The sequence below is a fragment of the Pelodiscus sinensis genome, chromosome 15 (assembly GCF_052426305.1).
Source record: "Pelodiscus sinensis isolate ZL-2025 chromosome 15, ASM5242630v1, whole genome shotgun sequence".
Taxonomy (NCBI): Eukaryota; Metazoa; Chordata; order Testudines; family Trionychidae; genus Pelodiscus; species Pelodiscus sinensis.
In genome coordinates, this window is record NC_143066.1 from 3,825,925 (window position 1) to 3,847,591 (window position 21,667).

The 21,667-nt window shown below is 68.9% G+C and overlaps 1 protein-coding gene across 1 annotated transcript in view; it reads left to right on the top strand.

The window, feature by feature from the left end:
- Positions 1 to 21,667, top strand: part of ABCA3 (ATP binding cassette subfamily A member 3) — a 71,084-nt gene that overhangs the window by 28,406 nt on the left and 21,011 nt on the right. Inside the window, exons 6-19 of the mRNA XM_075899035.2 lie at positions 960 to 1,219; positions 2,083 to 2,199; positions 2,946 to 3,066; positions 4,035 to 4,208; positions 5,943 to 6,124; positions 7,002 to 7,148; positions 7,945 to 8,074; positions 10,030 to 10,184; positions 12,476 to 12,631; positions 15,170 to 15,380; positions 18,585 to 18,735; positions 18,813 to 18,911; positions 19,703 to 19,895; positions 20,721 to 21,024. Coding sequence (XP_075755150.2) covers positions 960 to 1,219; positions 2,083 to 2,199; positions 2,946 to 3,066; positions 4,035 to 4,208; positions 5,943 to 6,124; positions 7,002 to 7,148; positions 7,945 to 8,074; positions 10,030 to 10,184; positions 12,476 to 12,631; positions 15,170 to 15,380; positions 18,585 to 18,735; positions 18,813 to 18,911; positions 19,703 to 19,895; positions 20,721 to 21,024 — 2,400 coding nt within the window. The remainder of the gene's footprint in view (positions 1 to 959; positions 1,220 to 2,082; positions 2,200 to 2,945; positions 3,067 to 4,034; positions 4,209 to 5,942; positions 6,125 to 7,001; positions 7,149 to 7,944; positions 8,075 to 10,029; positions 10,185 to 12,475; positions 12,632 to 15,169; positions 15,381 to 18,584; positions 18,736 to 18,812; positions 18,912 to 19,702; positions 19,896 to 20,720; positions 21,025 to 21,667) is intronic.

A 21,667-nucleotide genomic window follows, 5' to 3' on the forward strand; every position in this document is an offset into this window, starting at 1 on the left:
GACACGGCTTCTGTTCCGGGTTCTGCCACTGCCCCGGGCTCGATTGTTCCTCTTCCCTTCCCGCTGCTTGTCTGGTTGGAGTGTCAATCCCTCAGGGCGGGTTTGGTTGGTCCTCTGAGCACAACGTGGCCCAGTGAGGCCCCATCCCCGCGGGGCCCGACATGATGCAAGTGACGCGAAAGTAAAAAGGCCCGAGGCCAAGAACTCGGCAGGGTTTAAAACCGACTGGACTTTTGTATGAAGAGTAACGGGCCATAAACGGCCAGGCCTCCGGGCGTAAAGCAAGCACCTACCGGAGGGGGTGGAAGGCCTGTCCCCTCCATTGCAGGGGATCTCTGAGCTGTGTCGCGCAGACGGGCTGCTGGGCTAGACGGACCGTGAGGCTGATGCGGGATGGCGCGTTCCCCGGAGAATAGGCTGCGAATTACCCCCAGACTCCAGCTGGCTGTGTCTGGTGGGCCGTGAGTGCGGCGGCCGGAGTCGGTGAACAGCCCCACAGAGCTCCAGTCGGTTCCTAAGCTCTTCGGGATTTCGCGAGCTCTCTAGCAATAGGCAGTGCACACCGCCGGGATTAGGGAGCCCAGCGTGCACGGCCATGCATTCAGCTCTGCGGGGGGAGTGTTGTCTAGTGGTCAGTGCTTAGGACTGGAAATAGAGTGCAGAATCCCAGCTGTGCCACTGATTCACTGTATGACCTTGGGTGAGTCACACTGCTGCCTCGCCTCAGTTTCCCCATAGCATTATCTGCAGTTCTGTGACGGCTAGAGGCCCCCACTGAGGCCCAGCCCAGTTGTGCTGAACAGCGCAGGCATGTCCTGTGTCTGTACAGCGTCTAGCGCTGCCGGGTCCTGCCCCACAGCTGAGTTCCCGCTCGTTATGCTCACACACGTTGGCCTCTCGCCGCAGCTGGTGCTGTGTCCTGCAGTGCCTCACGTCTCGGCACGGGCTTTCTCCCGCAGGGTACCTCCGGGAGGGGTTCCTGGCCGTGCAGCATGCTGTGGATATAGCCATCATGCAGTACCACGCCAACGCCTCGGCCGCCAGCCTGCTGGAGGGGGTGACGGTGGCCGTGCGGCGCTTCCCCTACCCACCCTACGTCAACGACCTCTTCCTCCTGGCCATCCAGAACCAGCTGCCCCTGCTGCTCATGCTCAGCTTCACTTACACCTCGCTCAACATCGTCCGCGCCGTGGTGCACGAGAAGGAGAAGAAGCTGAAGGTAATGGCCGTGCCGGAGGCTTCCTGGCAGGCTGAGCCAGGGCCCTCCGGTCTGGGGGGTCAGATGGGGTTCGAGAGGCCTGGCCCTGTGCCTGGAGGAAGCGGGTGTGTCCGTGCCGGCAGAGAGGAGAACTCCGGGGCAATGAGGCTGCCTGGCGAGACCTGAACATGCCACGTGGGCCAGAGTCTGGTGGCACAAGGGAGACGGGGGCTGGGGGAACCCATGGCCCAGAATAGCCCTGGAGGGAGGCCGGCGAGTGGCTGGAGTCTGGCTTTGCTTCAGGCTGGGTGCTGTCCTTGGCAGGAATTCGCCCCAGGTGTCTGCACACGCCTAGGTCCCTGCAGGCAGGGCTTCGCTTACCCACCCCGGCACGCTGCCGGATCCCACCTGAAGAGCAGAGCGCAGAAGGGGGCCGGGGGCTAATTCCAGAAGGGGAGGTCTCGGCTCTGTCTGTCTGGTGCCTGCAGCGGGGAGCTGGGGGGGCAGGGGAGCTGCATGGGGGTGGCTGGGGAACGGGGCTGTCTGTGTCAGGGCACGACGCCTTGTTTCACCCCTAGAGATGGGGGTCCGGCTAGCGCGTGGGGTTGCTGATGTGAGGGCCCTGGTGCCCGTTCCGCAGGGGGAGGGGCTTTTCCTGGGTCAGACCAGAGCATCGCGATGGTCCCTAAGTGGGTCCGGGCACCCTGCTCTCTCGCCGGCGCCACCCCCAGGCCATCTGGCGCCACTGGCGATCCCTGTTCGGAGGCTGTGCCCACCGCACCCTGCGTCCCACGCGGGGCCTGGCCCCTCGGCCGCCTCTTCCTGCCCCGCGCCCCCAACGGCAGGGCCGTGGGTAACGGACAGCTTGCGTTGGCCTCCCGCAGGAGTACATGCGCATGATGGGCCTCAGCAACTGGCTGCACTGGAGTGCCTGGTTCCTCATGTTCTTCCTCTTCCTCCTGGTCTCCATCTTCTTCGTCACCGTGCTCTTCTGTGTCAAGGTGAGTCCTGGCACCAGCGGCGGGGGGACTTGCTTTCCCGCCATCCGCTGGGGGTGTCTTACACACTCATGGGCCTCCCGAGTTGTATTTCCCACCGCTCCCGGCTCCCGAGAACCTTTCTGCTCATGCCCCAAGCCAGGGTAAGTCCGCAGTGGGTGGCAGGGGCCTGCCCCTTCTCAGGGCAAGGAACCTGGACGGTCACTTCGCTCCTCCAGGCAGGGCCTTTGCCGCCCTGGGTTTGGCTTCCCCCTGCAGAGCCCACAGCTCACTTGGCACGGAGCTTCGGCGCTTCATCTGTGGAACTTCTCGCCGCAAGGTGTCGTGGAGGCCAGGCGCTGCAGGGCTCCGGAGAGGGGTGTCCTCAGGGCAGCAGGGACATCTGGTTGCTAACGGAGTCGGCTGCCCTGGCTTTTCCAAGGGCTCTAAGCCTCCTGCTGAGGGTTGTGTCTGTGTGGCCTCTCCGTTGGGAGGAGCCGTTCCTCCTGGGCAGGCGTCCCAGAACCGCGGCCGACGGCTTTCCTGTGCCGTGCTGGGCCGGAGGGACTGTGGGTTGGGCCCTCTGGTGAGGAGCCTGAGGAGGCCCTGGCGTGTGGGGGCGCAAAGGCCGCTCTGCTGTAGAGTCTGGTCGGCGCCAGGATCATCCCGCCCGTAGCTCCGGCAGCTCTTGGGTCTCGTCCCTTGTTCTGTGCTGCCCTCTGCCCCAGCCTAGCTGCTGTGCGAGCTCATGGCCCGAATGTTGTTCGTAGGTGAGCCAGCAGGGGGCGGTGCTCACCAACAGTGACCCAACCCTGGTCTTCACCTTCCTGGCCATCTTCTCCATCTCCTCCATCTCCTTCAGCTTCATGGTCAGCACCTTCTTCTCCCGAGGTGAGCCCCCGGTAACCTTTGACATCCGCGGGGCAATGGCCCCTTCTCCACCCCCTTGCGGATCCGCCTGCCGACCCGGCTCAGCCAGAGTCTGAGCGGCCTCGGAGCAGTCAGCACAGCCGCTAGCCAGGATGCAGCCGGTTGCGCCGCGGAAGACGGGGCGTCGAAGAGGCGCTGCGGGATCCATGCCCCTTAGCGGCGGGGCTGTGCGAGGAGGGAGAGGCCCAGCCTGGCTTCGGACCCCACAGACCTTGCAGGGCCCTCGGGCACAGGGCGACAGGCAGCTGGTCTGCGAGGGGAGCTGGTGTTTAAATTGGCCCCCCTTGGGGCCAGCTCCTGCCTGGCATCCCGCGCTGCTGCCTCTGATGGGGAGGCAGCAGCGTGGAGGGGCAGCGGCTCCTCGGGGGCGGGGCCAGAGCGCACTGGCTGCCGGCCCCGCCCCAGGGGCTACAGAATAGTCGACTAACCGGTAAACGTTCAGGAGGCGGGGGGCTGCTCCAGCCCCGCGGGGCCCGTCGTGAGCAGGCCCCCCCCAGTTAACTAACTCAGCGGGGTTTCCACCCCGGGTGGTGGGCGTCTGGGAAGGGCTGGGAGCACGTCCCGTTGCCGGTGGCTGTGTGGGGCTTGCGGACACGTCCCGGGCAGTCCGCGTGGGGGCCGGGGAGGGGCTGTCGGGGCACGTCCCCGCTCGGCTGTGTTCTGCGCTGCGTGCACGGGAAGCGTGCCCCTCCCCCCTGCACCTTTGCACGAGGGCCGGCGCACGCCACGAGGCCTCTCCGTAGCGGCTGCGCGGCGTGGGGCGCTCTGGGGGAGGCTCTGGCGTAGTCCCAGCTCAGCTACGGACCTGCAGTGGCCTGGGGCCAGTCATTCAATTGGCTGCCGCCTGGCGCTCGGGGCCCTGGGCCACGCCTGTCCGTGCGGGTCTCCCCGTGCTGCTGAAAAGGGCTTTTCTTTCTCTGCACCTGCAGCGAACGTGGCCGCTGCGGCCGGGGGCTTCCTTTACTTCTTCTCCTACATCCCCTACTTCTTCATCTCGCCGCGCTACGACCTCATGTCCCACAGCCAGAAGCTGGCGTCCTGCCTCATCTCCAACGTCGCCATGGCCATGGGGGCGCAGCTCCTAGGCATGTTCGAAGGGAAAGGTGAGTGGCGGGACGCCCAGGAACACGAGTCCCTTGAGCACGTGCCCGTGAATTGCTCCTGGGCTGGGGGCGAGGCGCTGCGATCGGGCCCCGTCGTCCCTGCTCCTGTGCCACTGAAGGCCCAAGTGAGAGGAGACCCTTGCGCAGCCAGGGCCGGGGGCTGCCCTTCGGCAGGCGTCTCCCGGCACGTGCTTAGCGGCTCTGAGGGTCTGGATAGCGCCCGCTTCTCCGGGGAGCTGCCTGCGGCCGGAGGGAAGCACCTCCCCGCCAGGCTGGCACAGCTGGGATTGGTGGGTGGGCGCAGACTGCGTTCGCCGCCGCTCGGGGCCGCGCTGGACAGAGCGTTACGCAGGGCGGTTGGACTCCTCGTGCGAGTCATCCGCGGGGAGGGCAGGGCGGGTGTTTAGCCAGGTCATAGGCCTGCGCTGAGCCGGGGGTCTCAGACTCACAACCCCCGTGGGGTTCCCCACCCGCCGTCCGAGAGCCACGGGGCTAAACCTGTTCATGGTGGTTAGCTGCCAGAGGTGATTTCTGTCGCCCCTCCGCCTCCAGTGTGCACACGCTGGGGACAAGAGACACGCAGGGCGCGCGCAGGGGAGAGGGCGGGGGGGGGAAGGGAGGGACCCGGCAGAGGGCCGGGCGCGGGGGGAAGGGAGGGACCCGGCAGAGGGCCGGGCGCGGGGGAAGGGAGGGACCCGGCAGAGGGCCGGGCGCGGGGGGAAGGGAGGGACCCGGCAGAGGGCCGGGCGCGGGGGAAGGGAGGGACCCGGCAGAGGGCCGGGCGCGGGGGGAAGGGAGGGACCCGGCAGAGGGCCGGGCGCGGGGGAAGGGAGGGACCCGGCAGAGGGCCGGGCGCGGGGGGAAGGGAGGGACCCGGCAGAGGGCCGGGCGCGGGGGGAAGGGAGGGACCCGGCAGAGGGCCGGGCGCGGGGGAAGGGAGGGACCCGGCAGAGGGCCGGGCGCGGGGGGAAGGGAGGGACCCGGCAGAGGGCCGGGCGCGGGGGGAAGGGAGGGACCCGGCAGAGGGCCGGGCGCGGGGGAAGGGAGGGACCCGGCAGAGGGCCGGGCGCGGGGGAAGGGGGGGACCCGGCAGAGGGCCGGGCGCGGGGGGAAGGGAGGGACCCGGCAGAGGGCCGGGCGCGGGGGAAGGGGGGGACCCGGCAGAGGGCCGGGCGCGGGGGGAAGGGAGGGACCCGGCAGAGGGCCGGGCGCGGGGGAAAGGGGGGACCCGGCAGAGGGCCGGGCGCGGGGGGAAGGGGGGGACCCGGCAGAGGGCCGGGCGCGGGGGAAAGGGGGGACCCGGCAGAGGGCCGGGCGCGGGGGGAAAGGGGGACCCGGCAGAGGGCCGGGCGCGGGGGAAAGGGGGGACCCGGCAGAGGGCCGGGCGCGGGGGGAAGGGGGGGACCCGGCAGAGGGCCGGGCGCGGGGGAAAGGGGGGACCCGGCAGAGGGCCGGGCGCGGGGGGAAGGGGGGGACCCGGCAGAGGGCCGGGCGCGGGGGGAAGGGGGGGACCCGGCAGAGGGCCGGGCGCGGGGGGAAGGGGGGGACCCGGCAGAGGGCCGGGCGCGGGGGCGCGGGGGGGGGTGGAGGGGACCTGTGTTGGCAGGGAATGCATATTGGGATTCCTCCTTCTGGAGACGGAGCCCCCGTGCCTGTTCCCCAGCCTGCGGCGGAGGCACCGCGGGCCCCGTGGCTGCTGGCTGGCGGGCGCAGACTCTCTCGTGTGCGTTGCAGGGACCGGCGTGCAGTGGCGGGACCTCACGAAGCCAGTCAGCGTGGACGATAACTTCACCTTTGCGCAGGTGCTGGGCATGCTGCTGCTGGACTCGGTGCTCTATGGCCTAGTGGCCTGGTACGTGGAGGCCGTCTTCCCCGGGGAGTACGGCGTGCCGCAGCCCTGGTACTTCTTCCTGACGGTGAGCGCCGCTGCCGTGCCCGGCTGCCATCCGCGCGGGGGGGCCTCTGGTTGTGCCCAGGACATTTCTCCCAGTGGGGCTCGAATGGGCATTGGCTGCCCTGTGCCAGGCAGGGGCTCCGTGACGGAGAGATGCAAGCAGGGAACACGTACTGGGGAGCAGCCCCACTGGCTGGCAGGGGAGCCAGGCCTCCCCGGGCGTGCGGCGATGGGGCAGGCGTGCGGCGATGGGGCGGGCGTGCGGCGATGGGGCGGGCGTGCGGCGATGGGGCGGGCGGGCGGCGATGGGGCGGGCGGGCGGCGATGGGGCGGGCGCGCTCTGGCTGGCTCTTCAGCCCCCGGGGCAGGGTGAAGTGTCGGCACCAGCCCCTCTCCAGGGCCCGGGGTCCTTGCGGTGCTGGTGCGAACGCACTGTGGGGTCTCCGGCTAGAGGCAGAGCCGCCCGTGCACCGGGCAAGCGGCCGCCCTGCCCGTCCGCGCTGCCTCTGAGTGCAGATGCACGAGCCTGCCTCCTTGGGAGCTGGCGCCTGTTGGCGGAGCAGGGATGTAGCGCACCTCCCGGGCTTGTTCTGCAGGGTCAGAGGTGCCCCTGGGAGAATGGGGGGGGGAGAGGATCAGTGTCCCAGGGACCCGATCCTGGGAGGCGCTGGACCCCCTCGGCTCCTGCTGTGCTGGGAGCATGCCGTTTGAGCGGGGCGGGGCCGGTCTGGGGCGTGCCCAGTGGGCGTGGCGTTAGGAAGGGCCGGTCTCTGCCGGCGCGCCACACGGCTCTGCGCATGGGCCTCTTGCTGCGAGCGGGGTGGGCAAGTCCCGTCTGGACGCGGTTGGCAGGAGCGCGGTGCCCGGCAGCTGGCTCACCCCCGTGTCTCTCCTGTTAGCCCTCGTACTGGTGCGGGACGCCCCAAACCGCCCTGGGGAAGGAGAAGGAGGAGGAGGAGGACCCGGAGAAGGCCCTGAAGAGCCAGTACATCGAGGAAGAGCCTGCTGATCTGGTGTCAGGGATCAAAATAAAGCACCTCTCCAAGGTGAGGCAGCCCCTGCCCCCCTGTGCTGCCCCGCCCCAGAATCCCCCGGGTCCCTCCAGCCATAGGACGGTTGGGGCGGTTGCCACTGGGCCCCCCACAACGCAGGGCCTGGAGCGGCCGCCCCAATTCCCCCTAGGGCCGGTACGACTCTGGGCACCCCTCCTAGGGCTGCTGTGAACCAGCTCCGGTGCTGGGAAGGCGTCTGCCTGCAGGCGGTGACGTGGGCGCCGGAGAATTCGGGGAGCCCTGTCCTGCCCCGGGGCTCGGACCTCTCACGGGTTCAAAGCTGCCTACGTGTAGCTGGCGATTGCTGTGTGGATGCACTGGGGGGGTCTCTTGTACCGGGTCATTTCAGCGTGGGGGGGGGGAGATACGAAGGGGGGTGAACTAGGGACGGAAGCGACTAGTTGACCACCCAGTAGCCTAGCCCAGGCTTATCGGGTAGTTGAGTCCCTACTCAATTGCCATCCCCCCGCTGCCTCTGTATGGGGGGCAGCAAGTCGGGGAGCAGGAGCCGGTGCCCCCCAGAGGCGCGGTGGGAAACGGCGCGAGGGGAAGCAGTCCCTGCTCGGGTGGGGCCCGCCGGCCGCGCTCGCCCTTTGAAACGTAGCGAGAGCCGCGGGTGGCTCTTGTACGTCTCAAAGGCGGAGGCGCAGCGGGCTAGCGAGCGCCCCTCCCCCTTATCGACTAATCGCGTAGCCGGCGGAGTTTCCAGCGACTGCTCGTGTTGCTGAGTCATCGAAATGGGTCACCCCGGGATGAGCACGTGTCCTTCTCATCCCCGCTGCTCCCGCAGGTGTTCAAAGTGGGGAACAAGACCAGGGAGGCCGTGAGGGACTTGACCCTGAACATGTACGAGGGGCAGATCACAGTGCTGCTGGGACACAACGGTGCCGGGAAGACGACCACCCTGTCCATGCTCACAGGTACGAGCCCCCGGGCCATCCAGGGGCAGGCGCGTGGTAGCACGGCGTGGTGGCTCGGGGGCGGGTCTTGCTTTGCTGCGTATGAAGCCAGAACCAGCTGCCGAGGAGCCTGGTGTCCGCACCCCACCGCAGTCTGCTCTTCTCTGGCCCATCCGCCAGCTCCGCAGCTGCCACGGGGCCAAAGGAAGTCTTGTCAGCACGGTCTCCCTCGTACCAGCTTCATTCACTTCGTTCCACATCGGTCCTCCCTGTGCTCGTCCAACGCATCCTCGGTCACCAACAGACGTCAATAGGAAGCAGGTTTGAAGCATTTCTTTACACGGTGCCCCGTCAACCTGTGGAACTCCTCGCCAGAGGATGTTGTGAAGACCAAGACTATAACAGAGTTCAAAGAAGAACTAGCTAAATTCATGGAGGTTCGGTCCATCAATGGCTACTGGCCAGGATGGGCAGGGAGGGTGTCCCTAGCCTCTGTGGTCAGAGGCTGGGAATGGGCGACAGGGGAGGGATCACTGGATGATTCCCTGTTCTGTTCCCTCCCTCTGGGGCACCCGGCATTGCCCACTGTGGGCGACAGGACCCTGGGCTGGATGGGCCGTTGGTCTGACCCAGCCTGGCCGCTCTGTCTCGCTCTGCCCCGAGGGCTTTGCGCTCTGGTGTAGCTCCGCATGCGGGATCCGGCTCTGTGTGCGGCGTGTCTGAGCCAGGCCGTCGTCCGCGCGGCCCCGCTGTCGCCTCGTTCTTTCCTGTCGCAGCAATTGTACTTTTCTGCCGCCTCCAGCTGTCCTCATTCCCACCAGCCGCTTCCTCTGCCCTGTCCCTTGTCCCTCCCCGCGCCCCGCTCCAGCAGTGCAGCTCGCGAGTGGTGTGGCTGGTTTTCTGGCTCGTCAGAATGGCGGTCGCCTTCCCTACGGTGCCGTTTTTGGAGTCCAGTTCCTTGTGGATCCACTTCACAGCTCCCGTCCCGTCCTGCTCCGCCGTGGCACGCCAGAGTCCCCACGCCCTCTCGGGCTTGTCTCTGACTCCGAGCTTTGCCTTTTCCTCTCGTCTTCCCATTGCCGCTGAACTTGGGTCCGGATCTTCTGCTTGCCCCGGTCCGTTATTCCCTGCCCTTCCCTTTGGTCCGTGTGGGCAGGGCCAGGGCTGCCTTCATCTGAGATCCTCCCACGTAACGAGGCTCCTCCCGTGTGCCCCTCAGTCCTACAGCCCTTGCGGCTCCCCAGTGCCACGTGGGACAGACCCGCGCCCTCCTCTCGCTCCTGTGCTCCGCCTGCCCTGCTCCGTCGGCCCCTGCTGAGAGCTTTGCTCCTGGCTTGCTTGTCGAGCCGCCCGCCCGCCCCCTGCTGCTCTGCCATCAGAGGCCTGTTGGAAAGAGACAGGTGTTCTGGGCACCTCGCCGGTGCTGCCCTGGTGCCTCTTGTCCTGGTCTGACTCCGGCCTGTTCCTTTGCCCACGCTGCTTCCCCTGCCTCCTCGTTTCCTGGGTGACGCCCGGCGGGGCGCTTGGAAGGGAAGGGCTCTTGTCGCCTCACAGCGCCCTGCGTTGTCACGGCTCCTTCCGCCGCCTCGTGGGGCCTGGCCCACGGACCAGGGACGCCTGGGAACCTCGGCCGGGGTGGCTGGCCCTCCCCGTGGCGCCCAGCAGCGTGCAGAGCAGAGGACGCGCTGGCCAGGCTGGTACCTGCCTCCTGCGTGGCCAGTTGTCGTGCGGCTCCATAGGTTCTAGACCAAGGCAGACCTCGCTGTTGATCGTCCAGGCTCTCTACACCAGTCTGGGCTGCACCCCAGGGCAGTGCAAGCCCTGCCAGCTGTGCGAAGGGCGGGGGGATCCCCCAGGGCCCCGGTGGGTCTTTGCCTGAAGCACGTTGACCTGGGGCGAGGGGGGGACCCCAGGGAGTGGGAGCCGGGGCCCTGGCGTCTCCCAGCTCTGCCCCATGGCCGTGTGTTCCCCCCCAGGGCTGTACCCGCCCACCAGCGGCCAAGCCTACGTCAACGGCTACGAGATCGCCCGGGACATGGTGCTGATCCGCAGGAGCCTGGGCCTGTGTCCCCAGCACGACGTGCTCTTCGACAACATGACGGTGGCGGAGCATCTGCACTTCTACTCTGGGGTGAGCTGCAGGGAGGGGGGGGCCGGGAGGAGGCAGGGGGCCCGTCTGTCTGCAGAAGTCCTGGCAGCCCAGGGGGTTGGGCTGGGCCCCGCAGCCGCCATCAGCGAGGCTGGGCCCTGTCACTGCCCCACACCCGGCACTGGCGGCTTGTCCTTTGCAATACCGCCTCCCCTGTGCGGTTCTGTCGGCGCGGGGCTGGCTGCAGGCCGGCGTGCGGCCCCTGGGGTCAGGCACGGCCCCTGCGGAAGCCCGGGCTTCCATTTGAACAGCGTATTCCTTCCGGTTTCGCTTGCTCCTGTAGCCTGGTTTGGCGAATGCGGAGTGAGCCCGGTTCAAGCTGGGCCCTGCTCTGGTTTGAAAGGGCATGGTCGGTGCTGTGGGTGCCGCCGGGCAGCCGGGGCCTGTTCCGTTAGCGGGTGCGGCAGAGCAATGGAGAGGCCCGGCGGGCGGTGCGGGCGGAGCCTGTTCCGTTAGTGGGTGCGGCAGAGCGATGGAGAGGCCCGGCGGGCGGTGCGGGCGGGGCCTGTTCCATTAGCGGGTGCGGGAGAGCGCTGGAGAGGCCCGGCGGGCAGTGCGGGCGGAGCCTGTTCCGTTAGTGGGTGCGGCAGAGCGATGGAGAGGCCCGGCGGGCGGTGCGGGCGGGGCCTGTTCCGTTAGTGGGTGCGGGAGAGCGCTGGAGAGGCCCGGCGGGCAGTGCGGGCGGGGCCTGTTCCGTTAGCGGGTGCGGCAGAGCGATGGAGAGGCCCGGCGGGCGGTGCGGGCGGGGCCTGTTCCGTTAGTGGGTGCGGCAGAGCGCTGGAGAGGCCCGGCGGGCGGTGCGGGCGGGGCTTGTTCCGTTAGCGGGTGCGGCAGAGCGCTGGAGAGGCCCGGCGGGCGGTGCGGGCGGGGCTTGTTCCGTTAGCGGGTGCGGCAGAGCGATGGAGAGGCCCGGCGGGCGGTGCGGGCGGGGCCTGTTCCGTTAGCGGGTGCGGGAGAGCGATGGAGAGGACCGGCGGGCGGTGCGGGCGGGGCCTGTTCCGTTAGTGGGTGCGGCAGAGCGATGGAGAGGCCCGGCGGGCGGTGCGGGCGGGGCCTGTTCCGTTAGTGGGTGTGGGAGAGCGATGGAGAGGCCCGGCGGGCGGTGCGGGCGGGGCCTGTTCCGTTAGTGGGTGCGGGAGAGCGATGGAGAGGCCCGGCGGGCGGTGCGGGCGGGGCCTGTTCCGTTAGTGGGTGCGGGAGAGCGATGGAGAGGCCCGGCGGGCGGTGCGGGCGGGGCTTGTTCCGTTAGCGGGTGCGGCAGAGCGATGGAGAGGCAGCCTGAGCCGGGCCCAGCCCCCTGGGCCACAGCGGGGGTCTCCTAGGCGCTCAGCCGCATCGGGGCCTTTCCACAGAGCCGCGGGTCTGAGAGCGGGGCAGTCCTGGCTCCGAGAGTGGCCTCCGCAGGGACCTCGTGCCGTCCCGTTTCCCGGGGCTGGGCGCAGAGCTGCAAGCCGCCCCGTTCAGGCAGAGCCGCCCTGTGCTGGGGTTCGAGTGCAAAACCGGTGGCGGTTGGAACCGTGGGCCCACGAACCAGCTCAGCGGCTAGGCGCTGCGGGCTGACTGCGTGGAGCCTGCACTGCAGTAGGGATGTGGGTAACCTTCAACCGGCTACCCACCCAATGAGATCTCACCATTCCAGCCTGTGGGGCCCCCGGCCTCCGCGCTGGGGGGGGGGCTGGAGTGGCCCTCGGCTCCCGACAGGCTGGTTAACTGCTTACCCGTAGACATCCCTGCTGCAGCGCAGCCAGCCAGCTGTGCCCTGGGAGCAGCACCGGCTACCAGCAGCCGGCTTACAAGCTGGCTCCTGGCGCACTGGCCTCCCTGCTGCCGGCCCCGCTCCCGGCGAGCTGGCTGCCGCCCCATGAGCTCTGATGCAGAGCCCGCAGTGCGGAGCGGCAGCTGGCTCCCCGGAAGCTGGCTGGGAGCCGGCGTGTGACCGTAATGGAACCGGATTGGCTGCTGCTGATCGGTTAACCCTCCGAACGGCTACGCTCTGACATCCCTGGCTTGGCCTTCGCCATAAGCCTCTTGGCCAGACAAGCTAAGCGAAGGCACCGAGGTTTCTCTGGCTGGGGCCCTGGGATTTAACCGGGGAGGGTCTGATCCCGGCACCGGGGAGAGCCCTGCGGGAGGGATTCACTGGGAAGCGTGGGGGGAGGGAGCACGGGGCGTGGCCTTCCCCTGGGAGCAGCGTGAGCAGGGCCCCGTGCGAAGGGGCTGCCCGGGTGTCCCAGCCCCTTTCTCGAGCGTTAACCCTCCCCCCTCGCCGCCAGCTGAAGGGCTACCCCCCGCTGAAGTGCCCGGAGGAGATCGCCCGCATCGTGAGGCTGCTGCGGCTGGAGGAGAAGTGCGGCGCTCGGTCCAAGGCGCTGTCCGGGGGCATGAAGCGCAAGCTGTCCATCGGCATCGCGCTCATCGGCGACTCCAAGGCAAGCGGCTCCCGCGCTGGCGAGTGAGGGAGCTCCCCTGGCAGGGAGGCCGGTCCCGAGCTGCGCCCGCTCTGCCAGCAGGGGGCGCACTGGTGGTCTCGGGCACAGGGAGGCTGTGTCGTTCAGTGGCTACAGCAAAGGGCTTTTGGGGACAGGGCTGTGGCAAACAGCTGCTGAGTCACGGTGGTTAGAACAGCGGGTGCTGGGGCCCAGGACCCCCAGAACGGGAGGCGGGAGGCCAGGCTGCCTTGCCTGGACCAGTTACCGGGCGGGTTCTGGCAGCCTCCCTTGCCCACTGAGGCAGGCGAGTGTGGCTGTTGGTCCCTCCGCTGTGCTGACTTCACGCTGGCACTGACCTGGGCTCGGCCCGGGCCCGCTGGCCCCCTGCCTGCCCCAGAGCCAGAGGCGTGTAGGACTGGACAGGCCTCGGGAGGGCACCAAGGCGGGGCCTAGGAAACCGAGACCTCTCGGGGGGTGTCTGTCCAGCCGCAGTGCCAGGGATCCCGCAGCCTCCCGGGGAGGCCTGCGCCAAAGCTTAGCCCCCCTTAGGCGAGGAAGCGTTTCCCTGTGCCGGCCCCTGCAGCTCCCTGCCGGCGGGTTAAGCCCGGCACCTCTCTGTGGCTGTGGGGACTAAGGGGTCACTGGCCTCCTCGGGGCAGGCCGGGTCCTGTCCCGCTCCGCTCAACGAGCCCAGTTTGTGTAACCCTCCCTCCCAGGGCAGGTTTGGGCCCCTCTTTTCGCTCCGTTGCCCTCCTCTGGGCCTCTCCCGCGGAGACCTCCGCAGCGCCAGTGGAACGGGGCAGCTCCTTCCGCAGCCTGCCCTGCGGCGCTTGTGTTCGTGCCGCCCAGAGGGCTACTGGCCGGTCTCTCATCGCTGGCTTGTGCCGATTCGTGACCCGCTGTAACCCCCCTTCCCTCTGCCGCTTCCCCGCGGTTAGTGGGGCGCTGCCTTTCCCTTTCCTCCTGCAATAACTTGCTCTTGTCTGTCCTGAATTTCACCCTGTTGATCTCAGAGCGGGTCTCTCACTGCCCCGGTGGCCTTTGAATTGAATGCGGGCCTCCGAGTGCTTGCAGCCCCTCCCCGCGTGGAGTCATTGCAGGTTTGACAGGCAGCCTCTCCACTCCGGTATCCAAGTCATAGTGAAATGTCGACTAGCCCCAGACCTGGCACTGCCCCCTGCAGGACCCCACTGCATCCGCCCTCCCCGATTGACAGGCCTGTTGAGAGCTGGGCTTGGAGTGCCGTCGGTCAGCCCCTCGTGCTCACGGCTCGTCGCACTTGCCTCTCGCCCGCCTGTCTCTGGGGCCTGTGTGACGGCTCCCGGCCACCAGGCCAGTCTCCTCAGACGCGGAAACTCGCTGGCTCGGCCCGGCTTGCGCTGGGCTCGTCCTCACAGCCCCGCTGGCCTCCAAGATCATGCGCACGGTTCCGAGGTGGCTTCAGCCGGTTCCGTCGGTGCCCTGCGATGAATTTCATCAGGCCCTGCGGACATGCAGACACCTAACGCGTGCGAAGGTCCCTTGCCTGGCTTGGCCCGCGGTCCCTCCCACTCGTGTTAATATCAACTGTGTGGAGCATCTGGACTGAAGCAAAACGGGCGTTAACCCCTCGTCCTCCTTGTGGCTGTCTGATCGCACCCCTTCCCGGGAGCAGGGGCCTGCACTTTCCTGCCTCTTCCTCTCTTTGACGAGGCCCGTCCCTTGCTCGAGGTAGCTTGTTTTGTGCCAGGCTGTTGCGGTCTGGCCCTGACATGCTGGTGCTGCTCTTCTGCCCTCTAGCAATTCCCCTCGCTCCACTTTCTGTAGGGTTCCTTTCTGATCGCCACAGAGCGCCTGGCACGGCCCGGCCGGCCTCCGACTCGGCTTCCTTCTTGCACCAGGGCAGCTGCCCTGGACTCTTATCCCTGAGACTTCCCTCCCGTGGGCCTGGCCTGCCCGCTCCCGGTCGCCGTCTGTGTTCTGCTGATTCTCTGCCCTTTCCTGAGATCGTGAATTGCTTTCCCCCGAATTGCCTCCCACCTCCAGAGTCGTAGCCCTGCTGCTCAGAGCCGAGGCTCGCGTGGCTGTCTGCCTGGCCCGATCTCTCCCGTGCTCACAGACAAGCCTTAGGTCCGGGGGTTCCAGTGCCCTGTTGCTACCAGGGCGTGGGCTCTGGGCAGGTCTGTTACTCCTGGGACTGCCTCCCCCACCTCCTCTCCCTGCTTTGCTGCTCCAGGTAGACCCTTGCTGTGACGTCACCCCTCTTCGTTACCCCTTTATCCCAGTGGGCTGCCTCTGCCCTCCCCCGCCCTCGGGACAAGCATCTGGGTTCTTGATGCATAAGGCCAACACCTCCTCCCTTCGTACCTACCTGTGCCAGCCTGCGCCCTCCACCTCCCTGCTGCCCATTAAGTCCCAATGTAGCCCGTGTGCGAGACCAGCCAGCTCCTCCTGCCTGCTCCCCGTGCTCCCTGCTGGGTTGAGTCCCTGTCCCACGGCCCGTCCACGCGTGTGCACTGTCCGTCTGGTGGCGGCTGATGGTCCCGTCCCTGCACGCAGGTGGTGATGCTGGACGAGCCGACGTCGGGGATGGACCCAGCCTCCCGCAGGGCCACCTGGGACCTGCTCCAGCAGCAGCGGAGCAGCCGAACCATCCTGCTGACCACCCACTTCATGGACGAGGCGGACCTGCTGGGCGACCGCATCGCCATCATGGCGCAGGGCGAGCTGCAGTGCTGCGGCTCCTCGCTCTTCCTCAAGCACAAATACGGTACGGCCGGGAACACCACGCCCCCGCGCCCAGGGGAGGGACCGCCAGGCCTCGTGGCGGCACCTTGTGGCTCCCCACGCGCCCAGGGGAGGGACCGCCAGGCCTCGTGGCGGCGCCTTGTGGCTCGCCCCGCCCCCCACGTGCCCAGGGGAGGGACCGCCAGGCCTCGTGGCGGCGCCTTGTGGCTCCCCACGCGCCCAGGGGAGGGACCGCCAGGCCTCGTGGCGGCGCCTTGTGGCTCCCCACGCGCCCAGGGGAGGGAACGCCAGGCCTCGTGGCGGCGCCTTGTGGCTCGCCCAGCCCCCCACACGCCCAGGGGAGGGACCACCAGGCCTCGTGGCGGTGCCTTGTGGCTCCCCCCGCCCCCCACGCGCCAGGGGAGGGAACGCCAGGCCTCGTGGCGGCGCCTTGTGGCTCGCCCTGCCCCCCACGTGCCCAGGGGAGGGACCGCCAGGCCTCGTGGCGGCGCCTTGTGGCTCGCCCCGCCCCCCACGCGCCCAGGGGAGGGACCGCCAGGCCTCGTGGCGGTGCCTTGTGGCTCCCCCCGCCCCCCACGCGCCAGGGGAGGGAACGCCAGGCCTCGTGGCGGCGCCTTGTGGCTCCCCACGCGCCCAGGGGAGGGAACGCCAGGCCTCGTGGCGGCGCCTTGTGGCTCGCCCCGCCCCCCACGCGCCCAGGGGAGGGACCGCCAGGCCTCGTGGCGGTGCCTTGTGGCTCCCCCCGCCCCCCACGCGCCAGGGGAGGGAACGCCAGGCCTCGTGGCGGCGCCTTGTGGCTCCCCACGCGCCCAGGGGAGGGAACGCCAGGCCTCGTGGCGGCGCCTTGTGGCTCCCCACGCGCCCAGGGGAGGGAACGCCAGGCCTCGTGGCGGCGCCTTGTGGCTCGCCCCGCCCCCCACGTGCCCAGGGGAGGGACCGCCAGGCCTCGTGGCGGCGCCATGTGGCTCGCCCCGCCCCCCACGCGCCCAGGGGAGGGACCGCCAGGCCTCGTGGCGGCGCCATGTGGCTCGCCCCGCCCCCCACGCGCCCAGGGGAGGGACCGCCAGGCCTCGTGGCGGTGCCTTGTGGCTCCCCCCGCCCCCCACGCGCCAGGGGAGGGAACGCCAGGCCTCGTGGCGGTGCCTTGTGGCTCCCCCCGCCCCCCACGCGCCGAGGGGAGGGAACGCCAGGCCTCGTGGCGGTGCCTTGTGGCTCCCCCCGCCCCCCACGCGCCGAGGGGAGGGACCGCCAGGCCTCGTGGCGGTGCCTTGTGGCTCCCCACGCGCCCAGGGGAGGGAACGCCAGGCCTCGTGGCGGTGCCTTGTGGCTCGCCCCGCCCCCCACGCGGCGAGGGGAGGGAACGCCAGGCCTCGTGGCGGTGCCTTGTGGCTCCCCCGCCCCCCACGCGCCGAGGGGAGGGAACGCCAGGCCTCGTGGTGGTGCCTTGTGGCTCCCCTTCCCCCCACGCGCCCAGGGGAGGGACCGCCAGGCCTCGTGGTGGTGCCGTGTGGCTCCCCTGCCCCCCACGCGCCCAGGGGAGGAACCGCCAGGCCTCGTGGTGGTGCCTTGTGGCTCCCCTTCCCCCCACGCGCCCAGGGGAGCGACCGCCAGGCCTCGTGGCGGTGCCTTGTGGCTCCCCTGCCCCCCACGTGCCCAGGGGAGGGAACGCCAGGCCTCGTGGCGGCGCCTTCCGGCTCGCCCAGCCCCCCCCACGTGCCCAGGGGAGGGAACGCCAGGCCTCGTGGCGGCGCCTTCCGGCTCGCCCAGCCCCCCCCACACGTGGGGGGGAGAACGCCAGGCCTCGTGGTGGTGCCTTGTGGCTCCCCACGCGCCCAGGGGAGGGAACGCCAGGCCTCGTGGCGGTGCCTTGTGGCTCGCCCCGCCCCCCACGCGGCGAGGGGAGGGAACGCCAGGCCTCGTGGCGGTGCCTTGTGGCTCCCCCGCCCCCCACGCGCCGAGGGGAGGGAACGCCAGGCCTCGTGGTGGTGCCTTGTGGCTCCCCTTCCCCCCACGCGCCCAGGGGAGGGACCGCCAGGCCTCGTGGTGGTGCCGTGTGGCTCCCCTGCCCCCCACGCGCCCAGGGGAGGAACCGCCAGGCCTCGTGGTGGTGCCTTGTGGCTCCCCTTCCCCCCACGCGCCCAGGGGAGCGACCGCCAGGCCTCGTGGCGGTGCCTTGTGGCTCCCCTGCCCCCCACGTGCCCAGGGGAGGGAACGCCAGGCCTCGTGGCGGCGCCTTCCGGCTCGCCCAGCCCCCCCCACGTGCCCAGGGGAGGGAACGCCAGGCCTCGTGGCGGCGCCTTCCGGCTCGCCCAGCCCCCCCCACACGTGGGGGGGAGAACGCCAGGCCTCGTGGTGGTGCCTTGTGGCCTGCCCCACCCTCGCACACTGTGTGGGAGGGAACACCAGGTTAGCTTACATTTGTCCCGGCTCCCCCTCCCCCTCCCCGGCGTGGGCCTGGCTGCTGCCTCCGGTGTGGCAGACGAGCTCCCGGGCGGAACCCACGTGGCCCTGCTCCCCCCTTCGCCAGGTCCCAACAGACTCGCTCGGATTGGCCCAGCTGCCTGTCAGCCTGATGGCAGGTATGGGGGGGCGGGGAGCTGGGCCCAGTCCCCTGCGAGCGGGGCCCGGGCAGGGTGGGTGCTGCGGTGGGTAGGCCAGTGTCGTGCTGGGGGCTACGTCCGCCCCGGAGCGCTGTGTCTGGGGAGGAGGAATCCAAGGGTGGAAGGCGGTGGGGCAAACAAGGAAACCCAAGGCCCCCGTCTGCCCTCACTCCCCACGCCGAGACCGTGGGTCAGGCCAGGCAGGGTCGGTCCCTGGAGGGCTGTTAGCCAAGGACAGGACCCCACGTGTCCCAAACCCTCTGAGTGCTGGCGCTGAGCCTGGCGGATGGGCTGGGTCGGTCGCGGATTGTCCTGTTCCCTTTGCTCCCTCTGAGGCGCCAGTGTGGGCTGGACGGGCCATAGGGCTGGCCTGGGTGCTCGTTCCCAGACTGCGGGCCCCCCGAGGCTGGGAGGGTTTCCGCTCCTGCGGCACCCTCTGGATCAGCGCTGGTCCCGGGGTCACACCCCGCCGAGGGGCGCAGCGAGAGCCTCCGGGCGCTGTTGTGGGGCCCGCGGTGGGTGGCACAGATCCGTGTCATGCTGCACGAGGCCTGGTCGGCTCCCAGCAGCCAGAGCCTAGGTCTGCCCGGGGTGGAGTTCCCTTTGTGACCGGTCGTCTCCTCCAGGGGCCGGCTACCACATGGTGATGGTGAAGGAGCCGCACTGTAACCTTGGGGAGATCTCCCGGCTCGTTTGTCAGTACGTGCCCAATGCCACCCTGGAGAGCAACGCGGGGGCAGAGCTGTCCTTCATCCTGCCCACGGAGAGCACGCACAGGTAACCGCCGCCGCGGGGCCCTCCAGCGGGCGCGGTGCCTTCGCTGCCGCTGGTTACATGGCTGTGTCGTGCCCCAGGTTCGAGGCGCTGTTCACGGAGCTGGAGCAGAAGCGAGAGGAGCTGGGGATCGCTAGCTATGGTGCCTCTGTCACCACGATGGAGGAGGTCTTCCTCAGGTGGGTACCGTGCCTGGAGCCGCGGGAACGCCAGCAGGGGTGGCTCCGAATGCCACCTGTCCACACCGTTGGGTGCAGTGCGGTGACGTGACCCGTGAACCGGCTCCGGCCAGCGCTCCGGGGTCCAGCTCTGCGGCAGGGCTGTGAGACGCGTCGGGAGGCTGCAGGTGTTTATACAGGTGGTGCACATTCACCCATGCCTTGGTGCACAGAACACAATTTATTCCACACATGACTGGAAAATATTAGCAGGACATTAGCCCTGTCTCCTGTCATTCGTAGTCTGAGAGAGCCCAGAAGGGAGTTGGCTGATTGCCAGCCATTACGCCTGCGTGATTGCACCCGATTTGATACATTTTTCACCTGCTATGAGTCATCCACAGTGTTTGACGCCCCCAGCCCTCAGATCCACTGCGCAGAGCTCTGGCAGGGGCACTGGTGGCCAGGCCAAGCCAAGCTGCGGTTTAGGACCCTGGAGAGTTGGAGCGGGAGGCTCTCGGGGGTGTGCTTGCCCAAAGCTGGCTTCTGTCTTTTGAGATTTCAACAAAAACCCAGCAGCGTTAGCCAGAGTCCCTGGGTGCCCGGAAAGCCTCCGGCCCACCGCTCCACAGACCCCCTCCCGCTGGCTGCGAGGGAAACTCCAGATACCCCAGGCCGGCTTGGCGGCACGGGGGCCTGTGTGGCAGAGCCTGGCTCCGTCCGCACTCGTCCAGGACTTTCCTTTGCTTTAATGGAGCATCGTGGACCCGAGTCCCCAGCGCGACACCGCAGCCGCTCTGTTTCTCTTTCAGGGTCGGCAAGCTGGTGGACTCCAGCATGGACATCCAGGCCATCCAGCTCCCGGCACTGCAGTACCAGCACGAGCGGCGCTCCAACGACTGGGCCGTGGACGACTCCAGCAGCCTGAGCGGCATGACGGACATGACGGACGACAGCGGGGCGCTGATCACGGAGGATTGCTCCAGCATCAAACTGAACACGGGGGTGAGGTTCGGGCGGGCGCGGGGCCTGCCGGGGCACGGTGGGATATCAGGAGGGAATCGAGTCAGCCAGAACCCCCGGTTCTAAGCCCTCCTCTGACCCTGGATCCCTGCGGCTTCTGAGTGGCAGAGCCCAGTCTCGGCTCAGTCATCGGAGCTGTCTGGGTCTCGCTTCCGGACGCCCCGCTGGCTTGGCCAGCCCGAGTTGCTCTGCCAGGGAGGGGGAGAATCCCGCCGTCGCAAAGTCCCTGCCCCAAGTGGGCAGCACGAGAATCCCGTCTCATGCTGATCTTGCGGGTCTGAATCCGTCTGGCACTCGAAGGGCAGATCTCGCTGGCTGCCGTCCTGCGCGCGATGGTTTTGGGCAGCAGGGGGGCGTCCTGGGAGAGACCAGCCAGGGGAGGTGATGTCTGTAATTGGACCAGCCTCGGCCGGGGGAAGAACGAGGAGTCCTGGGCCCCACGTGGCTACCCGCACCCCAGGGCCGTGTCCACGGGTGTCTCAGTGGAAGGATGCAGATGGCCATGGGGCGATGAGTGGACATGATCCAGGTGGCCGCGGCGCTCCCTGCTTGCAGCCAGCGTGGCCGAGCTCCCGGGGCTGGGTGGCTGTTTCGCCGCGGTCGGAAGGGAGGGGGTCGGACCAAAAGGAGCTGGCTCTTGGGGGCAGGGTGTGGTGCGGCGCTCAGATGGTGCAGGGCTCAAGCGGCCAGGGCCGGTTCGTTAGCTGGCGGGAGCCCCGGGATGGGCGGGGGCGGGACGGATTCTAGCAGGAGTGTCTCGCCGGGATGCTGGGACCACATTCAGCCCCCTCCCCTCTCCCCTGCCAGTTCTACCTGTGCTGCCAGCAGTTCTACGCCATGTTCATGAAGAGGGCCGTGTACAGCTGGCGCAACTGGAAGATGGTGGCAGCGCAGTTCCTGGTGCCGCTGATTTTCACCACCCTCGCGCTGGTCGTGGCCAAGACCTTCCCCGGGCCGCGAGATTCCGCGCTGCTGAGGCTGACGCTGGACCCGTACGGCCGGACTGTCGTGCCCTTCTCGGCCGCCGAGGCCTCGGGGCTCCCCCCGCGGCTGGCGGAGCAGTACGCCCTGCTGCTGGAGGCGCAGCGCCAGACGCCCTTGGAGGTGCTCGGTAGGTGGGCCGGGCGCGGGGCCTCAGAGGCCAAGCCGTGTGCCGAAGGGCTGCTGGTGTCCTGCTCCAGAGGCAGCCGGTAGCTGGGCCAGCAGACGCCGGGGAGGTCGGGTTCCAGCCATGCGGGGGCAGAAAGGCCTGGGTAATGCAGTGCGCGGGCTGGCTCCCGTCCCGTCCCGTGGGACCCTGCTGGGAGCAGGTATGGCAGAGCTACGCTCTAGCTGCTGAATTTCCACCTGCCTTTCGACCGGGGCCCCTCTGGGCACTTCTGGCAGCCAACAAAAAATCTCCGCTGGCTCACAGCTTGGTCCTGGGCTCGGCATTCGCTGCCCCTGTGTTCGCACTGGGCAGGGGCAGCGTTCTAGTGCTCCTGAAGCATCGCCAGGGCTGCATAGAGCTTGCTCCGTTTCCCCTCCTCGTTTCCCGGGCAGCCGGTGCCGGCTTGGGGCGAGCCTCTGCAGGCCGTGGCACACGATGTTGGCAGATCCGCATCTCCTGCTTTAGACTAGAATGGGGGCTCTGCTCAGTGGGGCTTTGCCAGGCTCTGCGGGCTGCTTCCTGCCTTGCAAAGTGTCCCCGCTTGCAGAAGGCTGGGCTGACCGCGAGGGTCCCGCGCGTCTCCAGGAGGGAATCTGGATTGACG